This window comes from Brachionichthys hirsutus, chromosome 7 (assembly GCF_040956055.1).
Source record: "Brachionichthys hirsutus isolate HB-005 chromosome 7, CSIRO-AGI_Bhir_v1, whole genome shotgun sequence".
NCBI classification, from domain to species: domain Eukaryota; kingdom Metazoa; phylum Chordata; class Actinopteri; order Lophiiformes; family Brachionichthyidae; genus Brachionichthys; species Brachionichthys hirsutus.
Window position 1 is genome coordinate 3,654,940 of NC_090903.1, and position 27,551 is coordinate 3,682,490.

Consider the following 27,551-nt stretch of genomic DNA (forward strand, 5'->3'; position numbering starts at 1 on the left):
TTCCTCCTTTGTTCAGTTGAAAGCAATCTTATCGCTTGAGCAAGTGATAAGATTTAAATTCTTAAATATTGAACAAACACATGTGACTCACAAATATTGGAATGAGTTGATTTAAAAGAGACTGAGAAACATTTCCAGGACCCGCAGGCGGTAAACATTTGTTTACACTTAAAACGCTTGCATCAGAAATCTTTATTCAAATGGCTCATTCAGCAAGTGCATCTGTGACAAACGTCAGCGCACCCCCCACCCCCCCCTCCCCCGTGATCACACCGTGGATGTAAACGTGCGCCGAGACACTCGCATAACATTTCCTCAAACCCAAAATGCATTAGCTTGTATTTACGTACACTTTAGGGAAGGTTAGGTCGTCAAAAAAATAAACCTGAAGCTACGATACAAAAATGTTCTTTAACAGAAAGGTCAAAGACTATTGTGTGTTTGTCTAAACTAAACAGTCGTACACGGACTAGCTCATCCGACATTAAAGGCTAACGAGCCGCGCGGAATACTTCAGTAAACATGTTTTTTTAGGGATTGTGGAAGGAGCCACAAATATACTGGAAGAAGACGCAAACTACAGAGGATCCCCAGTTGTAGATGACTCGACGGCTCTTTTGCCGTGTTACCGTGGCAACGCCAACGCTCCATATATCCATGAAGAAAGAAAAAAACGACAAGCGCTGCGTATCGTCTTTGGCATTTCGGAAAAATACAATCTGGTTTACCGACACAAACAAGTCAATCTGAAGACGTTCGTCGGTGCACCGGCGTGCTGAATGAATGGGGGGGGGGGGGGCGTCAGATCACATGGACAGTATTATTAGCAGCAACAGGAAGTCTTGTCAGGGCAGTTTAAGACCAAAAAAGAGCCACTTCCGTTTTAAAGTTCAGAAAATAACTCCTCCTCAGCCCATCTGGGCGTTCAGAAGAACGGGCGACGGAGCGTGAAGAAGCCCCCACCTCGGCAAACGCAGCGGGACCCCGGACATACGGACGCCCGGCGCGTCCCGGTCAGAGGAAGTCTTTATCTACCGCAGCGAGACGACGCCCAAACACCAGGCTCTCCTTGCTTTTCAGTTTTGTGACCTTCGAGGTCGCCGTCGTACCGAAGCGGCGTGAACCTCGTTCCGAGACGGGTCTGCAGACGCCTGCCGCCGTCATCAGGAGTCGTCGCTCGCACGTTTGCGAGACTGGTCCCCTCTAGGAAAGAAAACAAACATTTTCTTTCAGGCGAGTGCAAATTGAGGCGTTTCCACCCGGCCTTGCGACGACCTTGGGAGTCTGACCTTGGAAAGCCGTTCATGGAGAGCTCCATCTGCAGCTTCTGGTCACGAGCGGCGTAGTCGGGCAGCAGGGCCTCCAGGGCCGGGGGGTTGAGTTGGGGTATAAACGCCGAAAAGAGAGCCGGAGCCAACCGGGCCCACTCTGACGAGAGAATATGAAACACAAATGAATATTCTGAACCCGGCGGAGAGGAAACGAGGTGAGCTTTACCTGCTCGGAGGCTGTAGAGGCCTTTCACCACGCTGGCCATTGTCGACGGTCGCACTTGGAAGGGCATGGTATGAGCCTCAATAAGAAGAGCTGTGCACGCACGCGCACACACACACACACACACACGCCATTTGTATTAGCATTGAATGAACTCTTCTGTAGGTACGACTGCAGAACGTAAAAACATGCTGTGCCTTCCAGGACACAGAAATGTGCCCTGAACGGCATCATTTCAACGTCACACATCAGAGGAGGGGCGCAGAACAAATGCCCTTCCAACCATCGGGGGGGGGGGGGGGGGGCTTCGGACGCACTCACTCATCAATGTGTTCACGTGCTTTTCAGCGACCTGATCAGCGAACAACTCCATCAGATCCTCTTGCAGGTCTCGGTTCAATTTAGACTCGATGTAGAATTTATTCTGGAAAACGGAAAGAAAAAAAAAAAAAAAACACATTTGAGAGCAGAAACCGAAGACGAGCGGCAGATTTAACTGCAACGTCCAGAACGCAAGTGCGTACCAAGTACATGAACACGGGAACGATACACTGAAGGGACGACGTGTATTGTGTCAGCGCAGCGTTGAAGTGTTCGACGATGCTCTCAGGCGAGCTGTCCTGGAAGAAAGAGCACAGCCGTTAGCGTGATAGCCTCAGCCGTTAGCGTGACAGCCTCAGCCGTTAGCGTGATAGCCTCAGCCGTTAGCGTGAAAGCCTCAGCCGTTAGCGTGAAAGCCTCAGCCGTCACAGCCGTTAGCGTGACCGCCTCAGCCGTTAGCGTGACAGCCTCAGCCGTTAGCGTGAAAGCCTCAGCCGTCACAGCCGTTAGCGTGACCGCCTCAGCCGTTAGCATGACCGCCTCAGCCATCACAGCCGTTAGCGTGATAGCCTCAGCCGTTAGCGTGAAAGCCTCAGCCGTCACAGCCGTTAGCGTGATAGCCTCAGCCGTTAGCGTGAAAGCCTCAGCCGTCACAGCCGTTAGCGTGACCGCCTCAGCCGTTAGCATGACCGCCTCAGCCATCACAGCCGTTAGCGTGATAGCCTCAGCCGTTAGCGTGAAAGCCTCAGCCGTCACAGCCGTTAGCGTGACCGCCTCAGCCGTTAGCATGACCGCCTCAGCCATCACAGCCGTTAGCGTGACAGCCTCAGCCATCACAGCCGTTAGCGTGACAGCCTCAGCCGTTAGCGTGACAGCCTCAGCCATCACAGCCGTTAGCGTGACCGCCTCAGCCGTTAGCATGACCGCCTCAGCCATCACAGCCGTTAGCGTGATAGCCTCAGCCGTTAGCGTGAAAGCCTCAGCCGTCACAGCCGTTAGCGTGACCGCCTCAGCCATCACAGCCGTTAGCGTGACAGCCTCAGCCATCACAGCCGTTAGCGTGATAGCCTCAGCCGTTAGCGTGACAGCCTCAGCCATCACAGCCGTTAGCGTGACCGCCTCAGCCGTTAGCGTGACAGCCTCAGCCATCACAGCCGTTAGCGTGACCGCCTCAGCCATCACAGCCGTTAGCGTGATAGCCTCAGCCGTTAGCGTGACAGCCTCAGCCATCACAGCCGTTAGCGTGACCGCCTCAGCCATCACAGCCGTTAGCGTGACCGCCTCAGCCGTTAGCATGACCGCCTCAGCCATCACAGCCGTTAGCGTGAAAGCCTCAGCCGTTAGCGTGAAAGCCTCAGCCGTCACAGCCGTTAGCGTGACCGCCTCAGCCGTCAGCGGTCTTCGCGCGCGGCGCCGCTCACTTGTAGACGGAGGGAGATCTGCTGCAGGTGACTTGTTATTTTGGACGTCAGGTCGTTGTAGAGCAGCTCAGAGTGCTGCTGGCAGACGCACTTATAGACGTAGCTGCAGAAAAACAACAACAACACAGGATTAGACAACGATCGATACACAACCCTCAGCCCGAGATTCCTCAGGGACACCGACAAACACTGTAGAACCCCCCCCCCCCCCCCACACACACACACACCTGCACTGTAGACCCCCCCCATCTCACCTGTATATCTGCGCGTAGGAGAGAGAGACGTGGTCCGTGGGGTTCTGGATCAGCAGACGGTCGATCGCCTTCTCCAGGTTCGGCCAGTGGTTCTTCCGGTAGTCTTCTTCAGCCATGGCATTCTGAACTGAGTCCCCCCCCCCCCAATAAAACCATCATGTCAGAACATCAAGCAGGCGGCACCGGGTTCATCAAAGACACACAAAGACACGGCGGCGGGCCCGGTTTCCGCTCTAACGGAACTCACGGAACTTTGACGTGGACTCCAGAGGGAACCTTTCCTCCCCCGCGGCCGCCGGAGCGGAACAGTCGCTCTCGCTGACGTCGCTGCTTTCACTACCCGAATCCGAGTCCATGAACTTTGACCCCCCGGAGGTTCCGGACCGCACTTTGCCGTGCCGGACGCCCGGCTGGACCGACACCCGGCTGCCGCTGCTGCTAGCACGGTGGTTGTGGTTGTGGTCGTCCTCCATGTCCTCCATTCTCACAGCTTCGCGTCACCGCGGAACATTTTCACCGCTCAGGGACCGAGGAAGAAGCAGCGAAGCGTCTTCTGTAGCCTCATCGCGTTTTTACGACGTGTCGGGTCGAAATAATACAGGGAAATGTAGTTCCGAACGGTTTTACAAAAAAATCAAAACAAACTACGCCTCGTTTGAAATTATTTAAACCTAATTCAGCCTATAAAGGTTCCTACAGGAACCACAGACTGTCTCTGACTGACTAGCCTTGTGGCTAACGAAGTCCACACACGCGCATGCGCAGCGGAGGACAACAGCCATGACGTCACTCCGGATACTGCTTTAGATTTACTTCCGGTATCTAAGATAATGACATAAAATCTAATTGCTTCCTATTTTAAAATATTGTTAAAGGAACATAAATGTATGTGAAAATAAAGAAAGTTGACGCGCAGCCCTACAAACTGTGAAGGTTAGCAGAATGCAAAGTTCTGAACATAGAAACGAAATAAATAAAAGTTGGAGATCCAAATGATAAACGGTGGTGATATTTGAATTCAATTCCATAATCCTCCTTAATCTGGCTCAAAAGGAGGGATGATAGCAGCAAGAAGAGTCGTCAGCATTGCTCATTTTTCTTTTTTACTACGAAAACAAAAAACAATTATACAGACGTAAAAAAACAACAACACATTTCCTCGAACTGTAAACACCGCCTTGGAACCTGTACGCTAAACACGTTGGTACGGACATGATCGGTCCTTTCGTCTCACTTCATCTGTATTCTGGAACACATGGAACCGTTTTAACTTTATATATATACTCAGAAAAGTGATACGAGCAATAAAAAAATAAAATAAAAAATGCTTATAGGATGGGGAAAGTGCAATTTTCAAGTGAACTCAAGGAATATATTCCTACAGATTGACATGACATAAATGTGTACAGGCAAAAACAACCTTTTTCCTATTTGAGTTACGACAATATAAAAATAAAAGGCTCGACCCCAGAAGTAGCTGCCAGACGTCAGAAGGCTCACCTTGTCAACAGTTACAGGTTTTCAAGGGTTAAACATACAAAGATTAATGACAAAGGAGAAACGCGCCGACAAAGTTTTCTTTGGCTTCAAACTGAAAGAGGACCGTTCACGAGTTCCAACGCTTTCCCTCACGGGAGGACAGAGCTGAACGTCTTACAAGCATATGAACATGTACTGCATGTCTGATTCTCGGAGCAGGCAGCAAGTTTCTCCATCCAACGAAACGCATCGAGTGTCGCGTTTGTGCTGCGTCCCAGTAGACGAGAGCTTTAGGCTACATTTCTAACAACGTCAATGCAAAAATGAGACGAGCACGTGGAAAGAAATTAAAAAAAAAAACCTGCCGTGTTCTACCCAGGAAGTAGTACGCAGCTCTGAGACAGAGACATAAAAAGAAGAAGAAGCTGTGTTATCAAACAAAAGCATCAATCAGTTTCACCTTAATGAAAGATAATGGAGTCAAAAATAGAATAAACACATTTGTGTATTTATACAACAGACGGCGCTCTCCGTTTAAAGGTGTGTGGTGTTCCGAGTCTCCTCAGACGTGCCGTCTGCATGTGCGCTCGATGCGTTCTCGCCGGTGAAGGCGTGCTGCGTTTCGCCTCCCAGGCGTGCGTCCTCGTCTGCTGCTGCTAGCGCGCCGGCGTCCTCTGGCTCGCTGTCTGCCTCCGTCCCCTCCGTCCCCTCCGCACTGCACTCGGACTCGCCGCTGTCGCTGTCGCTGCCGCTGCCGCTGCCGCTGCCGCAGGAGCTCGACAGGTCGTCCTCGGAGTCCGAGTAAACCTCCGCTCCGTGGAAGACGTAGTGATTCGGTGCTTGAAACAGGTACTGCGCTGCTGCGGGGAAACAACGAAGAACGTCAAGGAAAACGACCGTCGATTCTGCTGCTGCTAACCCACCAGCGCCGCCTCATCAGCCGCGGCCTGAAGCTCACCGTCGAGGCGTTTGCTGACTGGGCTCCGGCTGATTCCGCTCAACCAGCATCTTCTACGGAACTCGAGGTTGGCCGTTCGGCTCTTTTCTTCGGCGACTTCGTCTTTCGCCGCTTCCTCCGGAGGCAACGTGGAAGACTCTGCCGTCTCTTCCCCGGGACAAGGCTCTAGAGGTGCGGTCTCACTACCAGAAGTCTCTGTGACATGTGGACTGCGCGTCTCCTCAGAAGACTTTGTCCCCGAGTCCACACGGTGCTGCGTCCGCTCTTCCAATAGCGAGGCCTCGCTCGGCGACCGCTCTGCTAACCGCGGCGGCTTCTCTGTGATCTCACGGAGCCTCGCCGTGTCGTAGCACAGCTGCTCAAAGTCCCCGCCCAGCCGATGGCAGAGCTCATTGACAATAACGTCACAGTCTCCAAGTAGCTCCACGTCAAAGTTGAGGTGCGGAAGCTGCTCCCTGTTGATCAACACCTGAGGCACTTCATGAGGAATGGAATCTGAACGGGATCAAAGAGCTGTGATGAATATTTGCGTTACGTTTTGGTTCCTGCACGTCTTCGGAAGAAAAACAAACGCGTACTTGGGATGAGGGCAACGGGTCGGACTTTTAGCGAAGAGCCAATGACAATCAAGAGGTCCACCTCGTCTTTATCCTGCTTCATGGCTCTATGGAACATTTCTGGAAGATTCTCCCCGAAGAAGACGATGTCCGGTTTCATGATCGCCAGAGGAATACCTGGACAGCGTGGACAACGAGGGACAACCTGCGGGGAAGATTTATACAGTTAGCATCCAAGACAAACACCGCTGAGAGTAGAATAGACTGCCTGAAACACCGGCCCGCTGGAAAACACTAACAACACAATTACTGTACAGCAAAAGATGCTTCGTCACCACTAGGGGGCACTAAATCCCACTTGCTGGACCCGTAACGGCGTTTCTGCTGCTGAGGGTCTCAATCGCAGCGAGGAAAACTAAAGTTGTCCAGTTTGAAGCTAAACGTTTAAACTTCCATTGTGCTGGAAAAATCTAGTATTTATCACGATCAAAAATCACACGTCTGTGCGTGGCTGCAAAACAATATCCTCGTGGGGAACCGTATCCGTCCATGCAGCCAGTCTCGTCTGCAGGTCACGGGCGAACTAGAACTAGGTCTACTCTCTAGTGCCGGGGTGGGCAAGCTTCTTGACTCGAGGGCCACAATGGCTTCTAAAATTTGACAGAGGGGCCGGGCGAGGAACAGATGGATGGAGTGTTTGTGTGAGCTCATATAAATGACATGTAAAATCCATTACATGAAAGGATTTTAGCCTTTTACAGGCAGCATTACAGGGAAAAGGTAAAATGAAAGAGGTTTAATTATAATAACATTTAATTTAAGGATATCATTTGGACAAATTCGGCGGGCCGGATTAAATAGCCCAATATTATTGATTATTGATTGATTACATTATCAATATTAGAGAATGTTTATTCAGCTTCTCCCGGGTCAGATTGAAGCTACGCGTTCACCAACACATGGATGGATCTGATTTCCAGTCGGTCGTCTGCAGGCAGCGCACGCTTTCACTTCAGACTCTCCTAAAAAGTAATCATTTATGTTTAATTTACGTTTCGTCCGAGTTTATTTAAGTTTGCGATGAATAAAATACCTGGTTAAAGATGTCTTCCCTTACAGCCTCACAATCCACCTTGTGTTTGCAGACGAGACAGGACGCCGTCGCAAACGAACCTGGAATAAAAACGATTATTACCGACCCAGGAAAGAAGAATGTAATCAATAATCAATACGCCCGCCTGCAGATGCTCTACCGTGACACTGGATGACCCGCCGCACGCCAGCCACCTGCTCCAGCGTGTCGATGTTTTGCGTGTAGTTACGCAGCAGCTTCTTCTGCTTGTCCAGCATGGAAATGAACCTATGACAGGGCGAAGGCTGGAACTGCCCGGGGTAGATCTCCTGCACGGGGGCGGGGCTCCGTTAACAGCTTCAAAGGCGATCAAATGACGCGACAAGACGCCGCGACACAAACCTTAGCGAACTTGAAAAAGGGTCTCGGGTCCCGTCTGAAGTATTCGATGTCAAACATCGCTTGAGGGTCGGGAAGATCGGGAAAATCGACGGCCAGCCGCGCGTAGATCCCGTCTCGGGAGCGGAAGTCCGGGATCCCACAGGAAACGGACACCTGCGGGAAAACGAGCGCGCAGGAAGCTCAACGCCTGGCGCGGGTAAAACGCGCGGCGACGCGAGCGCGACCTTTACCCCGGCCCCCGTCAGCACCAGGATCCGCCGGCTGTCGCGGAGCAGCCGGACCACGTCCTCCAACGTGTTGACGTCTTTCCGCTTCTTCCTCTTCGGCGGTTCGGAGATGTTGATGATGATCTGCCACAACGTCATGTCGTCCAGGTCCGGGGGGAGGACCGTCTCGGGCAGCAGGTCCCTCAGGATGGCCCTGGGGTCCGTCTCCCGGACGTGCTGCTGGACGAAGGTGTAGGAGCCTGTCCAGGAACAGACGCAGGTCAGTGTGGGGGGGGGGCTTCAGCCCAGTGGAGGCCGGACGGTTACCTATCGGCGGTTGGGGGGTCCAGTCGCTGGAGCTTGCGTGTGAGGATCGGTCATCTTCCTCTTCATCGATGTGGTCCGGAGTCAGCCCGTTAGAAGGGAGACCGTCATGTCCGAGGCAATCTGAGCAGAGAGGGGGGGGGGGGTGCAAACGCTTTTAAATGAGTACCGTAAACTCGGTGCCGTGAAGGGACGCAGTTACCGGAACGTCCCCGAAAGACGCGCCAGCTTCTCTTTAACGTTCCAGCGCGACATGAAGTTTAAAAGTTATCGTTCCGTAAAACACGCACGCGCGCACACGCACGCACACATCTACTCTTTAACGCGCACGCTGCCGAACTGGCGCGCAGAGCTGATGTTTCAAACTCGCCGGTGAAGTTCGGTAAAACAAGCGCTTCCCGCTGGCTGTGCTGCGTTCAAGGCCCGCCTCTTTCCATACCTTCCTCCTCCTCCTCCTCCTCCTCCTCCTCGGCTGTCCCGAGCTTCGCTGCCGGTTTGCGCGGCTCGACCAGCGTTCCCAGTCCATTGTTGTCTCCGCCTCCCGCAGCCGGGGCCGGGGCCGGGGCCTGCTCTGCCGGCTTCGCCTCCGTCTCCGCTGGCTGCAAGCGATCCACAGCCGCCTCCCGGCTCCCGGTAACTCCCGAGACGCGCGGTAATCGATCCGCTTTTGTGACTTTGAGGCCGCGGTTGTTCAACAGAGTGATTTTCGACCTTTTCGCTGAAGGCTCTTCCATGTCGGAGGCGCCTGAAAGCGCCATTCCGAGACTGCGCTCTCCGTCCGCCGCCATCTTCAGCCCGCAGAGCCGCCGAGCAGATCCTTCCTCTCAGACAGCTGGCTCATTTGCATAGAGCACGTGACTCCGCGCTACGCCAGTGGCCACTTCCGGAACGCGGCCTTTACGTCGATGACGTCATACAAAATATTACCGCGCTTCCATATATAATTATAATTAACAGGAAAGATGAATAAGATGCCATAACTGCACATTTATGAATAATATGCTATCTTGTAGCATTTAAAGCCCTGTCAATCAATTACTAATTATTTTATTATCTAAAAACGTTAATATGTTAATAAAAAGATCGCAGACAAACGCGATATTTTTATTATATACAAATTACATACAAATTTTGACACACTCAAAATGCAAATTATATGTAACAGTCATGAAAAGTACTCATTCCTTATGTTTTCTAATGAAGGTTACATCTGCTTGTATTTCGTGCGTCTGTCGAAACCGCACTTTTCCTTTGACCCCTGAACGCAGCATTCGTCTCGCGCTGACCACGAACCGGAAGGAGCGCGTCACTCACTGGCGACGTTCACTGCCTTCATATAATATCAGTAAAGCGTAAACCAGCGGCGAGCACGGGAACAACACCCGAACCGAACAGCTGGTCCAGGTCGGCAAATCTTCGGGCTCCTACGTCATCAATAAAACACAATATAAATGATATAAATGTCATGGAGGCGCTGATGAACCGCGAAGCAGAGGATGTGGAGGATTACTACGGTTTACTAGGATGCGATGAACTGTCGTCGGTGAGTTCTGGTATCAGTGTCGGATCCTAACATACGGTCAAGATAGCCGAACGTAAAACGATGCTAGCCGGCTAGTCGGATTATGTTCCAGAGGTTAATCCGATCCAACAGAGACCTGTTGATCGCCCGAACTATCGAGTCGTGCCGATCCGATCTGTACACAGAGCCGTAGTATATTAATAACTAATAGTTTATGTTGGTCGTGTAGTACACGCAGCAGAGTAAATAATAGTAATATCGCAGTGCAAAGCAGTGGAGCCGGAATCAGAATAGAAACATAAAATGAATGAACGCTTTAAAAATGAGCTGCTGCTGTTTTCTTCATCTTCACCTTCCAGACTGAACAGATTCTGGTTGAATACAAGATCCGAGCTCTGGCATGTCACCCAGACAAACACCTGGACAGCCCAGAAGCAGGTATCCATGTGGAGGTCACACACCTGTGTGTTATTCAGATGGGATAGAAATGACTAGGAGGAGGCTAGGAGGATATTTACATTATTCATCCCACACGGGGAATTCAGGATTGACTTAACTTGTAGGAGCCTGTCCAGGAACAGACGCAGGTCAGTGGGGGGGGGGGGGCTTCAGCTTTGATATTCGTGTGTCTCTTAGAGACTCTTAACTTCATAGCAGCTTCTGCTTAAAGGTGAATGCACATCTCTTCTTTCTTTTTTGACAGTGGCCAATTTCCAGAAGTTGCAGGAAGCCAAAGAAGTGTTGTGCAACGACGCGAATAGGAACAACTATGACCTGTGGAAACGGAGTGGAGTTGGTGTCTCGTTTCACGACTGGCGGGCCTTGAAGGACTCTGTAAAAACTGTGTGTAAAGTGTTTTTATACTTTGGCGTCCATAACCGTCGACGCTTGCTAATGCAGTATTTCTGCCGTTTGATTGTAGTCGATGCATTGGGCCGTGAGAAATAAGAAAGAACCGATGCTGGAAGCCTCCAAGATGGAATCTCCTGCAACGGCCGGCCTTCACTCTGAGCAAGAAGCTGCAGAAATCTCTTCCCATGATGCCGTGCGTTCCTCAAGTAAGCTCATTTCTAATTGCTCATCCAGATATATTTTGGAATATTTTGGCGGCACCTTAATTATTATTATTTTTTTTTCCATGGCTGTTCTGTGTTTGTCGACCAACATTCAGCAGATCCCAGCTACTGCTTAGATCAGCTCACACACACACTTACCTGCCCTTGGAAGGACGAGGACAGTAATAAAGTAATAAAATAATTACTATAATATAATAAAAACGGCAAAATCAGGGATTTTTTCTTCACTGGTTCAGAATTCTAGTGTTTGATGAAGATGCTGAGGTTCTCCTTGGGAGTGACCAGGTTGGACAGGATTAGAAAAGAGACAATAAGAGGGACAGTGAAGGTTAGACGTTTTGGAGAAAAGGTCAGAGAGGACTGACTTTGATGGATTGGACATGTCCAGAGAAGAGACAGGGACTCCTGCCAGGGAACAGAACTAGAGGACAACCCAGGAGAAGATACATGGACGTAGTGAGGGAGGACATGAGAGAGGCTGGTATTGGGGAGGACGATGCAAAGGACAGGGTGAAGTGGAGAACGTTGATTTGCTGTGGCGACCCCTCAGGGGGGACAAGAAGAAAGAAGAAGATTTAGTACTTGGAGAATTCAACGTATTCATGATGCTGATTAGCATCAAGAATTAGCATCCTATTAAGAATATTGAGGAAAAGGACGTCTTATTTAAAAGGACTGCGTCCCAACCGAGGTTCTGTTCACTAGTCAATCTGATCATTGTAGTGGCAGGACTGTGCCAAGGGGAATTGTTACACTCGGCCGTGGTGGGCTGGAGGCGGAGCCTGGTGGGGAGGCTCTGCAGGCTGGGTGGAGGTGGATTGATTATCCATCCCCTTGAAGTCCACATTTTATCGGGGTCTTGGTGGAGGAGGGCGTCCTTCTACGGGAGGCGGTGATTTCCGTTTACTGCCTAGCAACAAGGTGTGTTTGTGCTTAGACCGTCGTACATGACATAAAATTAAACGCCTTTTTATTGTCATTTTTAGGTGATTACTGCCCGGCACATTTCCGCTGGGCTGCTGACTCGCCGTCGACGCTGCTGCAGAGGTTTAGGAATTATGAAATATGATGAATGAACACAGTCTCTGCGCTGACCATGACGCCACACGGCTGCTGCATCTTCCATTGCTATTATCGTCTGGCTGGTCCTCTTTTGCATGAACTGGAAATTGTGAAATCACAATTATCGGTATAATCCTAATCAAACTTAATAGCATGGGGATCATTAAATACGTTTGCGTGGACACATTTAATCGGATTAAAAGCCTGATCGGAATAAAAATGCTTCATTTGCACACCTAAATTGGATTAGTCTGACCCGATCAAGATTCTATTCCGATCGAGAGGGGTGGTTTATACCGATTGATGATCCAGTCAGGGCGCATGAAAACACTTGTTCCGATGTTTAAACCGTCCTTACTGCGCATGTCTGTGACGTCAGCTAAACGCGCTGCTGCTATTCCCGGAAGCTAGCTGAAGCAGAGCGAGCTAAATACAGAACTGGTCAATATCTGAGACAAACACGTTACCGGAGATATTAGAGTTAACTCACAGCGCAAACGGGGAAAACACGCGAAAAAACGCTGACGTTTCAAGCAGAAAAGGGCGGAGCCATGTTTTGTTTACAACGGAAGTCGCTACGGTTTCTTCTTCTACTATTTCCGGTATATTTGTTAGAAATTGCGCATGTCAAATTATTTTATTCCGATCGAAAGTGTGATGCGCGAACACGCAAGTCCTAATCGGATCAATATTTTTAGGGTCCATGAACACAGTGCATCTGATCATAATTTTACTCCGAACTCTGATCAGATTAAAGACATTTTGTCCATGTAAACGCAGTTTCTGCTTTAGGCCTGCTCGGTAATGATTTTCTGGAGCTGTCGTTTTGTTACTGTCGACTTCGTAATGTTGTAAACAAACATGTCACGAGGCCTATTATTTATTTATTATTATTATTTACTGTCTTCGTCCAGTCTCTTGTAGCTGAAAATAAAACCTTCACTCTGCTGCTGTGATGCGTTTGCATTTGTAAAAGATGACTTTGATTGTTTTGTTTTTTAAGGACTGGATTTACGATGTTATAATAAGTACAGAGACTTTAATTGGAATATCTCAGGATTTAAGATTCAGTATTTGATAGTAAGCATTCTGATAACCCCCAACTTAAAAAAAAGTGTGTTTTATTTAAATGGGACAGTTTCAACAAACCGTCAGACGATGTGACCTCAAATATTTCCATGTCTCTTTCTGTACCTGTGAAATTTGTTTTGTAAAACAAGTCATAGCAAGCAGCTTCTGACACACCTGCACAATGACATCCCCATAAAATCTACCCCACAGGTGGCGCAGTGAGTAGCGCTGGCTATATGTTCGCCCCGTGTCTCTGTGATTTCTCCGGTTTCCTCTAGAAGCGATTTAGGTGAATTGATCACTCCAAATTGTCTGCAGTGTGTGACTGGTCGTCTGTCCCCCGTGACGTGCCGGCGACGCATCCAGGGAGTACCCAGCGCCTGAAAAACCATCACCATCACGCCTGTACGGTTTTTATTTATCGACTGTTTAAGGCTTACAGCCAAGAAAATCCACTCGCAGAAGTAAAATGTTTTACATCGGCTCTCGCTCAAAACGGCGCAACAGATTATGAAGAGAGTTGGATTGAATCCGATACTCCTCGGGGGCTGGACATCCCATCACCGACTTCATCACCGACTCCATCACCGACTCCATCACCGACTCCATCACCGTGCAGCAGCCGGTCTGGAGAGAGCCGCCAGCGACGCGCTCTCTAGAGCGCGGTCGCTATGCCAGCATACATCCAAGAGAAGCACGCCGCTATATGTGGCCGTCCGTTTCAAATGTCAATAAGAGCATATTGACAAGAAGAAATTTGAGCCCAATACTGTTATGGCGTGGAGAAATGCTGAATAACCAAAACGGAAGGTTTAAAAATGTAACTCTCAGCCTTGTGTCGTGTCGAGTGTCTGCAGCGTCTTTACACAGAGTCCCAGAGCAAAGTCAGAAACAGCCGTGTGTTCTCAGGCAAGATTAAAGCCTTGGTTGTGATCTATGGCCTGGAGGAGCTTCTCCCGGAGGGTCCCTAGACTTGTGTACTTGGGCAGGTCCAGCAGATTGAAGCAGGTGTGGGCAACGGGTAGGTAATGTTCCCCCCCGCAGGTAGGCTGGATCACAAGCTTCAGGCTTTTCATGCCCAAGATGGGTATGCGGTCACTTCCTGTGAGGAACACTGAAAAGCAAAACGAGAGACGCTTGTTTTACTTTTCCAGCCGATCAGAAATCACCCGAGTAAAAACGAGACAAGGTTCTCCAGACATTTTTGTTGAATGCTGGAGGTGGAACAGTTTACGCTGGAGCTGGTCTTAATAATTAAGAATAATAATATCAAAGTGATGCTAAAGATGTGGTATGTCCAACTGGGAGGGGACCCCAGGGTTGACCCGGAGTTGCTGAAGGGATTATATATCTCTAGACTAGAAACTCCCCGGGGGGGGGGGCATCAGGAATACTATTTTAAACCTGCCACCCAATACACGGGAGAAAATGGATGGATGGAGTCGAGTAACTGAAATTCTGTGATTTTGTCTAAAAATAAACGTAAAGGGAAAATGTGAGGGGCACACGCACTATTTTGATAAATATGATCAGTCTGAACGGGACGAGTAACAGCAGGGCGCCGAGGTCCCCCCGGTGGCCTCACAAGTCATGCACGGTCAGCACTACTCACGCAGAAACTCCTTTTTCTTCTCCAGAGGGAGACTGTGAAACACCTCCCAGAAGCGCTTGATGGTGGGGTGCTCCGTCCAGTACTCCCCTTTGTATTCAGTACCCTGAAGGGGGGGGAGACAGCTCACCGTTACCTCAGCAACATTTACGAAACAAGATGGATATTCAGGCTTTGACGGTAAATAAAGTCGCCTTTTTTTATTTAAGGTTGTTGCTACAAACTCTTCATTCAAAGCGGCACCTTCTGGAGCTCCATCCAGTCGTAGTTGCTGTTTCCGATAACCATGGCTTGCAGTTCATTTGGCTGGAACAGCTCCAGAACCTTTCCGCCGCAGACCTTGTGGAAGCCTGCGTGGAAACACTCAAACAGCGGGGCCACTGAAGAGTTGAAAATGTAGTCCACGTAAGCGCTGACGAACTCCTGCCTAGAGGAAGAAAGAGGGAATGAACAAAGTAAAAATGAGTTTATTTTTAGTACATTTAAACAAAAATGTATTACAAAATTAAATTAGTTAAGAAAGTTAAGAAAGAGCCGAGGAAGTTTTCTGCAGCCTCCTTCGAACGTCTGACGAGCTCTGAGGTAACAGTTTGGTATTCTGGCGAACAACCACGAGTAAAAACGTGTCGATTGATGACGTGAAAAAGTATCATTTGTTCCCTTAACGCTTTGTAGGAAATCAAACATGCTAAAACGTACCTGTTTGACTTATTGACATTGACGTCTTTGCCGTTAGGCACGAGCTCAAAAACCTCCGTAGCGCCATAGTTTTCCTCTGTGATCTGGAATAAACAGAAAAATATAGTAATTAGGTGTTGCTAATATGACATTCAGCTATTTATTAACTACAGGAGACTTGTTGAAAAAGAATGTTACCGTGAAATTCAAGCAGAACGTTTCCTCTAGATCATTTTCCGTGTAGTCCAGCAGCATCTGCAGACTCCTGCTTGAGCAGGAGGCAGAAAGACACGTCTGTTTAGATCATGATCAACATTTCCACACAGTCGATATTTGCACTTTGTGATACTGCGACTTTAAAGTATTGCATCGCAGAGGCAGCGCCACAGTGAATGGAGCAAGTTACAAATGGAGGGTCCAGATACTTGCGCTCGAAACCACCAAGGCAATAAGACCCCCCCCCCCCCCCCCCGGGTGCCGCTCAACAAAACCGCTCACCTGAGGAGTCTTATTGTCCCGGTGGTTTCGGCCCTTTCTTTGTTTTCTGCTCCAACAGGAGTAGAAGTATCTAAACTCTCTACCAGTCCTTTTAGAGGTGAAACATCTTCAATCAAACTCAAACAAGTCCAGCTGACTCTCTGTTGCATTTTAAACTTTGACCCGGACAACTGAGCCCACGCAGACACAAGCACGCTAAATGGAAACCCTCAGACGACCGCTCCTTGATCTGACCTTCCCACGTCGGGCATTAGCTCCTTCAGGTCATCGAGTGCCGGCTTCCTCTTCAGGAGCTTCTTGTAAAGGGCCACAGGGAAGTGGAGCTCCACTATAGTGAGATTGTAGATGGCCAAACCACAGATGATCCCAATGAGGTTGAACAGGTCAATGTCCTCAAACGTCTGCAGGACACAATCAATGACGATCATTAAACATTATACAGAGGGTCGGCTCTACGTTTCTACTCAAGCTTCAGATTCAGACCTCGTCTGATTTATAGTAAACAGGATACTGCTTTAGAATGTAGCAAGACCACTTCAGTGTCTTCATTATTGATGGTTTACCTAAATATAGCAAAAACAAGAACATGAATTGCATGCTGGTTTAGATTCTCATTCATCCAGGCTCCAGAAAAGGTTGAATTTGAAGGAAGCCTCTTGGTTGAAAGACGGATCATCTTTGAATCCTAAACAAAAGTCCGGTTGCTTCAGATTCAGCTAGAAAAGCACTCGGATGGCGCAGACCTCCTCCAAGCAGCTCGTTCTCCTCCTAACTGGATGTGCACCGTCCACATGGTGATCTGGATCATCACCAAAAGGTGCTAAATGGTTCTAGGTGTCTTTATACACCAACCTTGAACAGTAAAAGTGAATGTTAGTGTGTGTTTTTAACTGATTTTTGAATCCATAAATGGAGTCTTCAATGTTAAAATGTAATCTTTTTCCTAACGTCATTCTGGATCCGATCCCAGTGAAATTCGGTGGTGAGATCGAGGCCCCCACCCTACGTGACTGTGTCAGATTCCATAAACATCGGTCAATAATCAACCGAGATATCGAGGAACACATTTTGAAACTCCATTTACTGCAACATTAACAAAAAATTCAAAGTGATCCAGAATCCAGGATCTCTTCTGGATCATCAATAAAACGTTATCATCTGTTCCTGGTAACATTCCCAACATTTCCTGGAAATTACATCAGGATCCATCCAGAAGCTTTTGAGTCACGTTGCTAACAGACGGACGGACAGACAGACACACAACCCCAGCGGAGGTCATTACATCCGCACCTTGTTTGAAAACCAGATGAGCCTGGACTCTTCATAGTAGCGAAACATTCCGTATTTGGGATCAAGCAATTCTTTCATGATGAGCAGGAAGAACTCCTTTCTCACTCCTCCGGCGTCGACTGCCTCCTCGCCCACAAAGATCACCTGCCAGCAATGTCACACACATCCAGAGCAGAAGGACTCAGGTCTTATCCTAAACGGCACCAGAAACGTGTAATAAAAACTATGCAGGAAACGTATAGCTAGAAAACGGATGAGTCCATCGGATGGATTACAATTAATTCGATTTATCCCTCCTGACATCTGGAGGAGAAACCTGACAATGTGAGGGGTTCACATTGCTCCCCCGGAGTCTGATGGACTGGCCAATCAGGGGCCAACCGATAGCTAGATCGGTTTCTAGATGACGTTCTAGTCATTCCGCAACGACTCGCGGTGCTGCCAAGGAACAATATTCGTTTGAACCCTTGCTGCCAACGCGAGCTGGGACTCTAGTAATTCTGCCATCATACAAGTAAAATCTCGCTTCGTTTCTCACTGACAAACTTGCTGAACCAGATTTAAGAAAAAAGGAGGAGTGGGCTTGTAAGGCCAATCACACCGATAGATATTTGCTCAATCGGCAGCAGCTGAAAGGAAGCTGTGAACTCAGCGAAGGCTTTTTAACATAAAATAAAAAAACAAATGCGGGTGGAGCGTCTTGCCCAAGGACACTGCAACAGTGAACACAAGTGCCAGAGCCGGGAATCGACCCGCGCGACCAGCTGCGCCACCGTCGCCCCAAATGTGAACTAATGCCGTGATGGAATGATAATAATCATTCAATGCCACGGTATCGATGAAAGGTTAGTGGGATGTTTGCTACTTTTGTTTGTATTTGTCATTTTATTTAGGCCATTATTTGTTATTTTGTCGAGTCATCCAAGTGGAGTGAAATCCAGAGAGAAGAACATTCCGTCGACTGGGACGTCCCACTCCTAAGACACGTCCCTTAAAAGCGGACTACAGCTTGGACGTGATGGTCCCTTTGGTGGTTGACCCCAGTTTGGTGCCTGCTCTGTGGGGGGGGGGGGGGGGGGGGTGTAAACGTGTCCCACACTGCATGTGCTCTACCAAGCGAACCGACTGAAAGGGAATGAAATGTTATGAACACAACTTCTCTTCTGTGAAGGACACGACGATAGCACCCGCTCTAGAAGCAATGCTGGCGTTGCAACATATCAGAGGACTCGTGTTTTGGCTGGAATTACACTTTTGTCACTACAGAAAGCATAAAGTTAATTTAAAAAGTCCTGGTTCAAACCTAGCCATAGCACCTCAGCACTCGTTTGTGACAGTCTTCATCACAGCAGCTTTTACCTTGAGCGGTTTCTTGTAGTCGACGTTCTTCGACTTCCTGAGGACTTCCATGGTGTCTCCTACAATGTTGTCCCTCCTAACAACGACAATGAGGCATGGGTTGACTGATTCCACTGTCGGCATGAACAAGGAGCTGAAGTTTTGCATCTGTGCCTGGTCCACTGCCATCTATCGATAAAATGAGGGAACAATGAACGACGGCCTTTTGATGCAACACCGATACAAGGACTCAGTCTCTACGTCAAGCTTCTACCGCCTCAACCGTCCGCCTAGTCTCATGAACTCTGACCGAACGGGCCTCGTGCAGCGCGGGGTGAGCCTTCATGTCCTTACCTACGCTATGAGCTGCAGCTTTAGAATAATAGATACTCTATTATGTTTAAAATACACAATAGTGTCTGGAAGGAAAAAAAGCATGTTTCTACTTTATTATATTGATTTTGGGTCCTTATCAACCCAAAAACAGCAAAATAATCCTTCGCAGTTTGCGTCGTTCTGTGATCACCTCCTGAAACGCGTCTGGCCCCCGTTTATGTTACACGTCACATTGTTAGAACGTGCACAAGATGTGTGTGCACATGCATGCACATGCATTCTGACAGAAATGAGGGACGCTGTCCTGCAGCATCTGTTTGCTACTCTGACCAAAGGCTGTCCCAGATATTTTATACAAGTAGAACATGTGACCTTTAAATCCGCTGATTGACTATTTTACCTGCATCTGTATGACTGCATCGGTTTGAAGCAGGGTGGTCTTTGCTAGGGCATCAAATACGAAGGGATACCTGCACAGAGTCACCGCACTATCCTGGCCCTGAGGATCAGAGGGGGGGGGGTAAACAAACGATTGGTACAAATATCTGAACACAGACTAATGGAATAAAGAGAGTTGTGGAAACGGCGTTGGACGCACCGCCGAGTACATCTGCCTCTGAATCCACGTGACGTAGTCGTTTCTGATGTCCATCAAGTCATCCAACTCATGGATGTAGAATTTATCGTACTGAATGATGTGTCCTGCTCGCTCACTGATCTGATGACAAGGGGGGGGGGGGGGGGGGGGTGTTAGCAACAGCTCTTAAAGGTACCACAAGATGTTCCGCTGGTGCAACGTAATTCCGTACCGTGTGCAGGATCTCCAGGAGTCGCAGGGACGTGTCCAAGAAAGAGCTAAAGATTCTCTGCTCTACTGAAGGAATCCCCACTTTGCGCATCTGGAGTAGATACACCACCACTCCCTTGTACAACTCAACCAGCCGCTGGAAGAAACTGGGCTCAAATCCAGACCACCAGTATCCTGAGCCAAAAACAAAACAACATTTGACACATTTGGTAAAGTAGTTAGTTTGGAGAAAGTTAGAGAAAAACTGTTGTATCAGGTCATAAAGGATAAAATACAATGAAACTAAAGATTGTCATCCTACCGAGCACCTTCAGCGCAGGCTCTTTTAAGCCGACGAGCGACTTGGCAAACGGGATGGCTATGGTCACGTAATTATTTCGGTCTCTGAAAAGGGGGCACTCTGGAAGAGTGAGGTACAATCTCAGAGCCTCGATGTCTGGGGGAGAGCTGCTGAGTCTGGGAAGCAGGTTCTTCTCCAGACTGGCAGCAATCTGAAGGATGCAACGAAATAAATGCATTCAATGGAGAAGTCCACATCGCATCAATCGGTTTGAGAACAAGTGTCTGTACTCCCCCCCCCCCCCAGCCCTGTTGTAACTTATCGGCCTCGTCTGAAAACCTTCAGGGCTAAACGGAGGACTAACGCTTTAGCACCACGCTCACGCTCGCACTGTTCAACGTCATGATGTCAAATACGCAGGAGGTTCTCCTTGAATGATGAACAGATACTTTAGTTTTAACAGTGAAACTTTCATATACAAGAGAAATATTTTAGCTACTACTTCAGATTGAAAAACTCTCTCAGCACGAGAGCAAAGAGGGAGAGGAGGATGCAACAGTAACAGTTCACACTTTAAATAGTATTTTATACTTTGTCTTTACCGATTCAGTGAGGAGGCCCGACGATATTCTTCCAACGCTCCGCGTTATGACACGTTCACCTTTCGATGTTACATTTATTGTGTGCGTTTCCCGTGCAAAACAAACCCCTTAGTGGCAACACATTCCCTCCATTCATTCAGAACTGATCGCGGTAACTTGGATATGGCGTACCAATTGGACTTTTTCGTGACTACTGACCTGCTGGGCAATCTCAGGACGATCTGGCCGAACCACTCTGTGAAACAGGAGACGCGCCGCGTTCATATCTACCCCTGAACATTTGATGCTGGTGCTGTAGTGATCTGGATGGCTGCGTAAAAGAAACGGGCGGTGTGAGCATGGATCTACACAAGCTGCAAAGTCAGACACGCACCACTGAGAAATGATCGAGCAGCCAATCCGGGGGGACGGTCTGACACCAAATAGCAGGTCCTTGGCCCTCGAACAACTCGGTTCACCGAACAAAGAAAATGGAGTTTAAAAGGCCTCGGAAGTCAAACAGACTTTCGGAATTCAAACCCGCGAGTGGAGCCGATGCAAACCAAAGACACGCGAACACGAGTGAGAGATGAGGCAAAGCGAAGACACGTCTACCCGAGTAGGTTCAGTTTGAGTTGATCTGCCATAGCAGCAGCGAAAACAACCATCGAATTAAAGGAGGAAATTATCGACAAATAAGAAAATGGCGTCCGTGTCTGGAGAAATCTGTAATTAATACAGAATTGTGTGAAATTTACTTTTATTATGATCTAGTTTTTTGTACTATTTACACTTTTATGTGTTATCTGTTGTTTAGAAATACGTAGTTACACATTAATACGACTGCAGACATATAAATGAGCATTTATCTAGTTCACATTATTTCTTACGGGAAATATAGTTTTGGTTTTCGAACAAATCGGTTTTGAAACAGCTTTACGGAACAAACGATGTTGGAGAACCGAGGTTCCTCTGTACATGTACCGGTAATTATAAAATAGTGTTTGAATTTGAGGGAACAAGCCAGTAAATGGCACGCACTGGATCTGGTAATAACGAGCGATGGCTTTTAAAAGCATACCATAAAACTTAAACGTGATTACCTTGTTGAGAGAAAAGATCCATTGAGGCAGCTTCCTGAGGAGAACACGAGGTCAATCTCACTAAAAGAATCATAAAAGACCATCAACAATTGTGAGCACAATTCACAAGCACACCTCCATAAAGAACTTTAAATCACAACTACAACGAGGGCCGGGCAAAAATAAACCAACACTGTATACTTTCCCTGATATATGAACTAATGACCATCTCATAATGAATTGGGTCAACAACAGGCTGGTAAGATGATTTTATAAAACAAAAAAACACATTTTCTGCTTCAACATTTGGCATGTTGTCTTCTCGTTACTTTTAATTACATATGGGGTTAAACGATTTTAAAATCCTTTCATCCTATTTTTTTTTTAAATTTACATTAATCAAGGAAAGTAGGTGTTCCATTACATCACCGTCTAAACTGAAATAACAGAAACAACAGGTGGTGAGGGACGGTTTTAGTGGAGAGAGAACTTTACTTGGCGATTTCTTGCGGAAGTCTTCCAGGTAGGTGATTCAGCCACTTATGTATGAGGTTGACGCTAATGGTACAAATCTGGTGCAGATCTTGCATCATCACGTCTTCTATACAATGGAGATCCTACAACAGCAGAAAAAAAATCAAGTAAAAAAAGAAAGGTATGAAAATATCTTAGAGAAAAGTAGAAGCTCTAAAGTTGGAGTGCAGAGCACAGAACTACGATTTAAAGGAGGCACTTCATTTCAACTGTACAGCATCTTAAAGCCATCCCTGACCGGTTTGACAAATCGGTCTAAAAACACAAGAATTTACCTCTACTGCGTAAATACATAGATAAAAATCTATCATTATTTCTTATAAGCTATAAAATCTGTTTTGTTTGGGGGCCGCCATTGTTGTTTACGTCGCAAGGCATTCTGGGTGTGACGTGAAACGGCTGCAGCGCCGAGATCACTGCAATTGTTGCCTCCGTTTCAGGGGAGAGGCGGAGCCCTTTACAGCAGACGCTCGCTCGCTCTGTCGGCATGGCAACGCAGACGCCACCGAGAACAAAACGACCAAATCTAGAGTTCTCCCATCGATTTTAATCTCCATCTTCATCTCTGGCTTCTTCCTCACTGTCCTCACGTCTGTAAAGGCTGAACGGAGGAGCTAATCGCTGCTAACAGATCACTGCCATGCTAATCAATAGCAGTGAGCTCGGCACTGCAGCCGTTTCACGTCACACCCAGAATGCCTTGCAACGTAAACAACAATGGCGGCCCCCAAACAAAACAGATTTTATATCTCCTAAGAAATAATTATATATTTTTTCTATGTATTTACGTAGTAGAAGTATATTCTTGTGTTTTTAAACCGATTTTTCAAAACAGTCAGGCTTTAAGAAAATGCAAGCGTCATCTGTAATGTTGAAACAAAATAAAAGATATTTGAATCAAAGCAAAATAAATGAACTGTCCCGAACATACTGCTTCAGGACAGAACAGAAATCATTTCACGTTACACAGATACAAGAGCAGAGTGTCCCGACAGTCCAATTTAATCTGGATCATCCGTGAACCTGATATCCAATCGACTTGATTTTAAAGTCCCTGTGGGCCGAGCCCCAGATAAAGAATCCTCAACGACACGGCGAAATGTGAAGAAGAAAACTTACCCTGGCAGTAAAGTAGTAGTGAGCGAAGCTCTGGTCTCCTCCAGCGTAGATCCGATTCACACAACATCCCTGATGCGAGTCTGCAACGTGAAACAATGAAGGTGTGTTGGGTTGTTCGGCTCAGCGGGGGGGGGGGGGGGTCTGAGGTCCATGCCAATTGACCCGGTCCTACCTGTATCCATCAGATCAGAGGGGGCCATGAAGGGGCCTTTGATCGGGGTTGGGCTTTTTCTGTTGCAAGTGGAACGAGTACCGAGCTGCCCGTTACCCCCAAGCCCGAAAGAGTACATCTTTCCAGAGGAGGGTGTGAAAGCCAATGTGTGCTGCCTGGTAATGGTCCAGAAATACGATGGAGTTTTAGTTCAATGATGCGTCAATACAATGAAATTATACTCATTTAACAATCAAATGTTGTCATAATAGAATAATATTAGCAAATAAACAAAGAGCGGTCATGTGAATCCCCGTGTCTGACATAAATGGGGGTGTAGCGGAACACAAAATGGAATTTCGGTTCGGTTAATTTTCGGTAGAAAAAAGGCTGAAAAAAATAACTTAAAATGCTTTTATTTAAAAAAAATACAAACAATAGAATTTGTATAAATAAATAAAAGCAATCCATTTGGGTGATATTTCAAATAAATTAGTTATAAAACTATTGTACTGAAACAATTTAAAAATCTTAATAAATTATAAATAACCAAGTTAAAACTGTAATCTTTGAACACTTAGCAGTAACAGCCTGAATATGACAAATGTACCTACTACTAGTACTACTACTACTACTACTACTACTACGACTACTACTACTAACTAAGCTTAAAGGTTTTGGCTAGAAAGATGAACTTCTACACATCTTCTGCAGAAAGCACAGATCTGGTTTCCATGACAACATCCCCAGCAGAGGAGAAAACCCGCTCGCTACCAACAGTGCCAGCTGAAATACAGAGCTAACGCTTTGCTAGTTTTGCTATGTGTGCTCGCTTCCAGCGCCTCTCCCCCTCAGTCAAGTGTCCGACACTCAGAGGCGTCCGTGCAGAAACTCGCCCAGGACTTTGGTTCCACACGGAGCGCTTAGATCGCGCTAGTAACGTGACCCCGTCACACCCCCAGTGAGGAAGCGTATCAAAGACATCTTACCTCCCGCATGCGATCTGCGTCACCACATTCCCCATGAGCTCAAACACCTTCCTGGGGTTGATTTCATGGTTTGTAGAGTTATGTCCTAGTTGCCCGTATCCCCCTGCTCCAAACGTAAACACGCCCCCTTCCTGTAAAATCAGCAACACCAGCTGTTATGATGTCCCGACGGACAAGCGAGGGGACAAGGGAGGGGACAAGGGAGGGGACAAGGCCACGACGCGGAGACAGTCCAGACTGGAGCGGAACAATCGGCTGAGACGAACAGACACTTAGAACCTCGAAAGAACAAAAACTCTAGACCGATCCAAATGAAGGCAGACAGGAAGCGCTATCGTATAACCGAAGACGAGCCAACTTAACTTGGTTAATGCAGCCGTGTGATCTTCTCCACAGGAGATGTGGATCACCCTCTGCGAGCGAAGCGACTTCAGCAGGGTTGGGGAAGACCGACCTAAAACGAGAAACACATTCTGACGACGACTCGGCACCAAGAAGCCGAGTGCAGCTGCAGCCGTTAGCCCCCCACCGTTGCTGTCACTGAGACCCAGCTGGCCGAACTTGTTGCGCCCCCAGCCGAACACCGCTCCCGACAGGGTGAGGGCAAAGCTGTGAGCGCCGCCCGCTGATATCTGGGCGAAGGGAACGCCCTGCAGAGACTGAATGGCTTGAGGCATGGATACGCCGTGTCCGGTCATTCCCAGCCCAAGCTGTCCGTATTGATTCTGGCCCCAAGAGAAGACTTGGCCTCCTGCGCAAAAAGAAACATGATCGGAAGTGCACAAGACGAACGAGCGGATCGGCATGAATCATGCGGGTCCCGAACGGCGCTCACCTCTCGAAAGTGCGTGAGAATGCCGACGCCCACAGGCTACCTGAGCAATTTGTACATCCGACAAACTTTTGATGTTCCTGGAATTCAACGGGGGAGAAATAAGACGGCGAACGTGCCGACACGTTTAACACGTTTCGCTTTCCTAAGAACGCAGGACAGGAAGGGCTTTATTCCAATCAGTGCTGAATTTACCGAGGCACACGAACACATTCTTCAAAGTTGTTCAGTCCCAACTGGCCGTCTCGGCCGAGGCCCCACGAGAAGATGTGGCCCTTGTCGTTCAGAGCCAGCGTGTGGGCCTCCCCGCACGCCACCGCCACGATGACCTGCGCGTCCAGAGCAACGACGTGTTCTGACGGGAAACGAGACGCGTTTGATCGGAGAGTCGTTTCACACAGTGCAACCAGAACAAGAGACAATCAGAGATTGCAGACCCCGCCTCCAATAGACTACTGGATCCTGTGAGACAGTAAACAGGGCTTCCGGATCAGAGGGGCCAAACCTGCTCTAGCTTGCTGCTCCGGAACGGGGAAAGATACAACTACAACTGTAACATATATGAAACTACAATGAACTATGAGTGTGCACACCAAGCTCCAAAATTGAGGTCAGGATGCACTCCTGAAAAATGCTGATTTTAGAAAGAAAATTAGCTCTCAGATCCGGATTGTGGTCCGGATCCGGCCGAAATTAGTCATGGTCATAGACCTTTAAGGAGTACTTGTGTGTGATTTTTTTTTCAGATCCATACCGCCATGCTTTTTGAAAAAATTAAGGAAAATGTCAAAAAGTGCCCTATCTCGCAATGTTAAAGAATCATTTAAATAATTCTAGAATCTGGATCCAGATCCGGATCAACGCCATTCTCGGGGAGGACCGAGCCACGGACAGAACCTTGCTTGTGTAAAAATGTCAAGTCGATTGGGTTACTAGTTTTTGAGTTATGCGCACGGACGGACAGACAAACAAACAAACAAACAGACAAACAAACAGACAAACAGACCGAATTGCAGTACCCTCGCCTCCCCTTCGGCGAGGGTAATAAATGCATTTAAACAAATCCCCAACCGACCTGGCTTCTTTCTGGACTTCTCGTGTCCCAGCTGCCCCAGGTCGTTGCAGCCGCAGGTGTAGACCGTCCCGTCTCCCAGCAGGAAGGCTGCGTGTCTGTGGCCGCACCCCACATCACGCACGTTCTTCCCGTGAAAGAATTCACATTTCCGTGGCTCCACCACGATCTCCTCGTCGATCCCGCCCAGGCCCAGCTGTCCGTAGGAAGCGTTCCCCCAGCAGAGCATCGCGACACTTCCGCTGGGCGACAGGCGTCCCTGCGAAAAGACGCCTCGGCTCATTTAGCATTTAGCATTTAGCATTTAGCCTCTCGGGAATCCATAGCTTCGCTTGCGAGGCATCGTCAGAGGGCTAGCGAGCTAGCCGAGTGACCGTTAGCATGTCCGCGCAAGATCAGGTTAAATAAAGCATTTGGAATTTAATGCTACGCGGCTATAACGTCATAAAAAAATGCTATTTCTAATTCCAGGTGACGCGTGAACAAATTTGCCAAGAAAGATGCAGTTAAAAAATTAAAAACGACGGAAGAATGTAAGACATGTTAGCTTAGAAAAGAAATCATTAAAGCACCACTTCCGGACGTTTGGAATTCCAAATTAAAGCAAATATTTCAATCTGTTCACAAATGCATCTATTTGTACCGACTCAAATTTAATATTTATTTGGTAACCCAATAAAATGGTCGTTAATGCACGATTAATTCGTTTCGTGTTGCTTTTTTAAAATATTATTATTAATATGAATAATGCAAACAGGACGTTTTGACTGAATGACAGTGAAGACAGACAGACAGCTAGCTTCTCTCTCGGTTTTACGGTAATGCCGAGTTACTTTAATTAAGTTAATTTTGCATTAAATCCATTAACCTGCTGTCGACCGACGTCAGCCAGTGATTTAAGGGACACGTGGTGCTTTAGATCAACTATTCTAGGCTGCTATAATGTAAACAGGCCAAAAAGTTAGTCGCAACAGAAAGTAGCGAGCTAGCTCTTAGTAAGTTAGCTGCAAAGCTAAGTAACGCGAAGGAAAAATACGTTATTCTTTCACGTTGTCCAAATCAGTTCACTTTAACTTCTGCAGCCAAGTGTTCTTGCCAAAAACAGCCAAAGGCAGGTGTGACGTCGCTGTCCTCC

At 47.8% G+C, this 27,551-nt stretch overlaps 4 protein-coding genes across 5 annotated transcripts; 1 reads left to right on the forward strand and 3 right to left on the reverse strand.

Moving 5' to 3' along the window:
* Positions 1-808: 808 nt before the first annotated feature.
* Positions 809-4,183, reverse strand: cacul1 (CDK2 associated cullin domain 1). The gene is made up of 8 exons (XM_068741400.1): positions 3,738-4,183; positions 3,491-3,617; positions 3,237-3,339; positions 2,019-2,114; positions 1,816-1,918; positions 1,498-1,587; positions 1,290-1,428; positions 809-1,203 (listed from the first exon to the last, which is right to left on the reverse strand). Exons 1-8 carry the CDS (start codon positions 3,970-3,972, stop codon positions 1,164-1,166), a joined length of 933 nt encoding a protein of 310 aa, XP_068597501.1. The 5' UTR covers positions 3,973-4,183; the 3' UTR covers positions 809-1,163.
* A 401-nt stretch (positions 4,184-4,584) lies between these two features.
* sirt1 (sirtuin 1) lies at positions 4,585-9,824 on the reverse strand. Its single transcript, XM_068741562.1, is given in 10 exon segments — positions 4,585-5,829; positions 5,928-6,422; positions 6,506-6,689; positions 7,578-7,657; positions 7,738-7,885; positions 7,959-8,111; positions 8,189-8,424; positions 8,492-8,611; positions 8,928-9,320; positions 9,803-9,824. Coding segments are annotated over 10 exon segments (2,157 nt in total). The 3' UTR covers positions 4,585-5,503.
* A 6-nt stretch (positions 9,825-9,830) lies between these two features.
* Positions 9,831-13,094, forward strand: dnajc12 (DnaJ (Hsp40) homolog, subfamily C, member 12). 2 transcript variants are annotated; one of them, XM_068740939.1, is made up of 5 exons: positions 9,831-10,031; positions 10,370-10,448; positions 10,714-10,853; positions 10,933-11,068; positions 12,073-13,094. In XM_068740939.1, the coding sequence occupies exons 1-5, from the start codon at positions 9,954-9,956 to the stop codon at positions 12,153-12,155; spliced, it is 516 nt and encodes a 171-aa protein (XP_068597040.1). In that variant the 5' UTR covers positions 9,831-9,953; the 3' UTR covers positions 12,156-13,094. The 2 variants fall into 2 exon arrangements, with proteins under 2 accessions (XP_068597040.1, XP_068597041.1); XM_068740940.1 differs by having other exon boundaries at positions 10,933-11,059.
* Positions 13,095-13,489: 395 nt separating this feature from the next.
* On the reverse strand, positions 13,490-26,666 carry herc4 (HECT and RLD domain containing E3 ubiquitin protein ligase 4). The gene is made up of 23 exons (XM_068740884.1): positions 26,420-26,666; positions 25,540-25,699; positions 25,348-25,424; positions 25,042-25,263; positions 24,863-24,966; positions 24,513-24,643; positions 23,545-23,699; positions 23,373-23,452; positions 22,215-22,336; positions 21,741-21,800; positions 20,857-20,968; positions 20,078-20,267; positions 19,778-19,950; positions 19,567-19,686; positions 19,369-19,467; positions 18,654-18,821; positions 17,295-17,438; positions 16,239-16,405; positions 15,705-15,771; positions 15,528-15,610; positions 15,072-15,255; positions 14,832-14,934; positions 13,490-14,333 (listed from the first exon to the last, which is right to left on the reverse strand). Exons 1-23 carry the CDS (start codon positions 26,643-26,645, stop codon positions 14,125-14,127), a joined length of 3,156 nt encoding a protein of 1,051 aa, XP_068596985.1. The 5' UTR covers positions 26,646-26,666; the 3' UTR covers positions 13,490-14,124.
* Between the last annotated feature and the right edge of the window lie 885 nt (positions 26,667-27,551).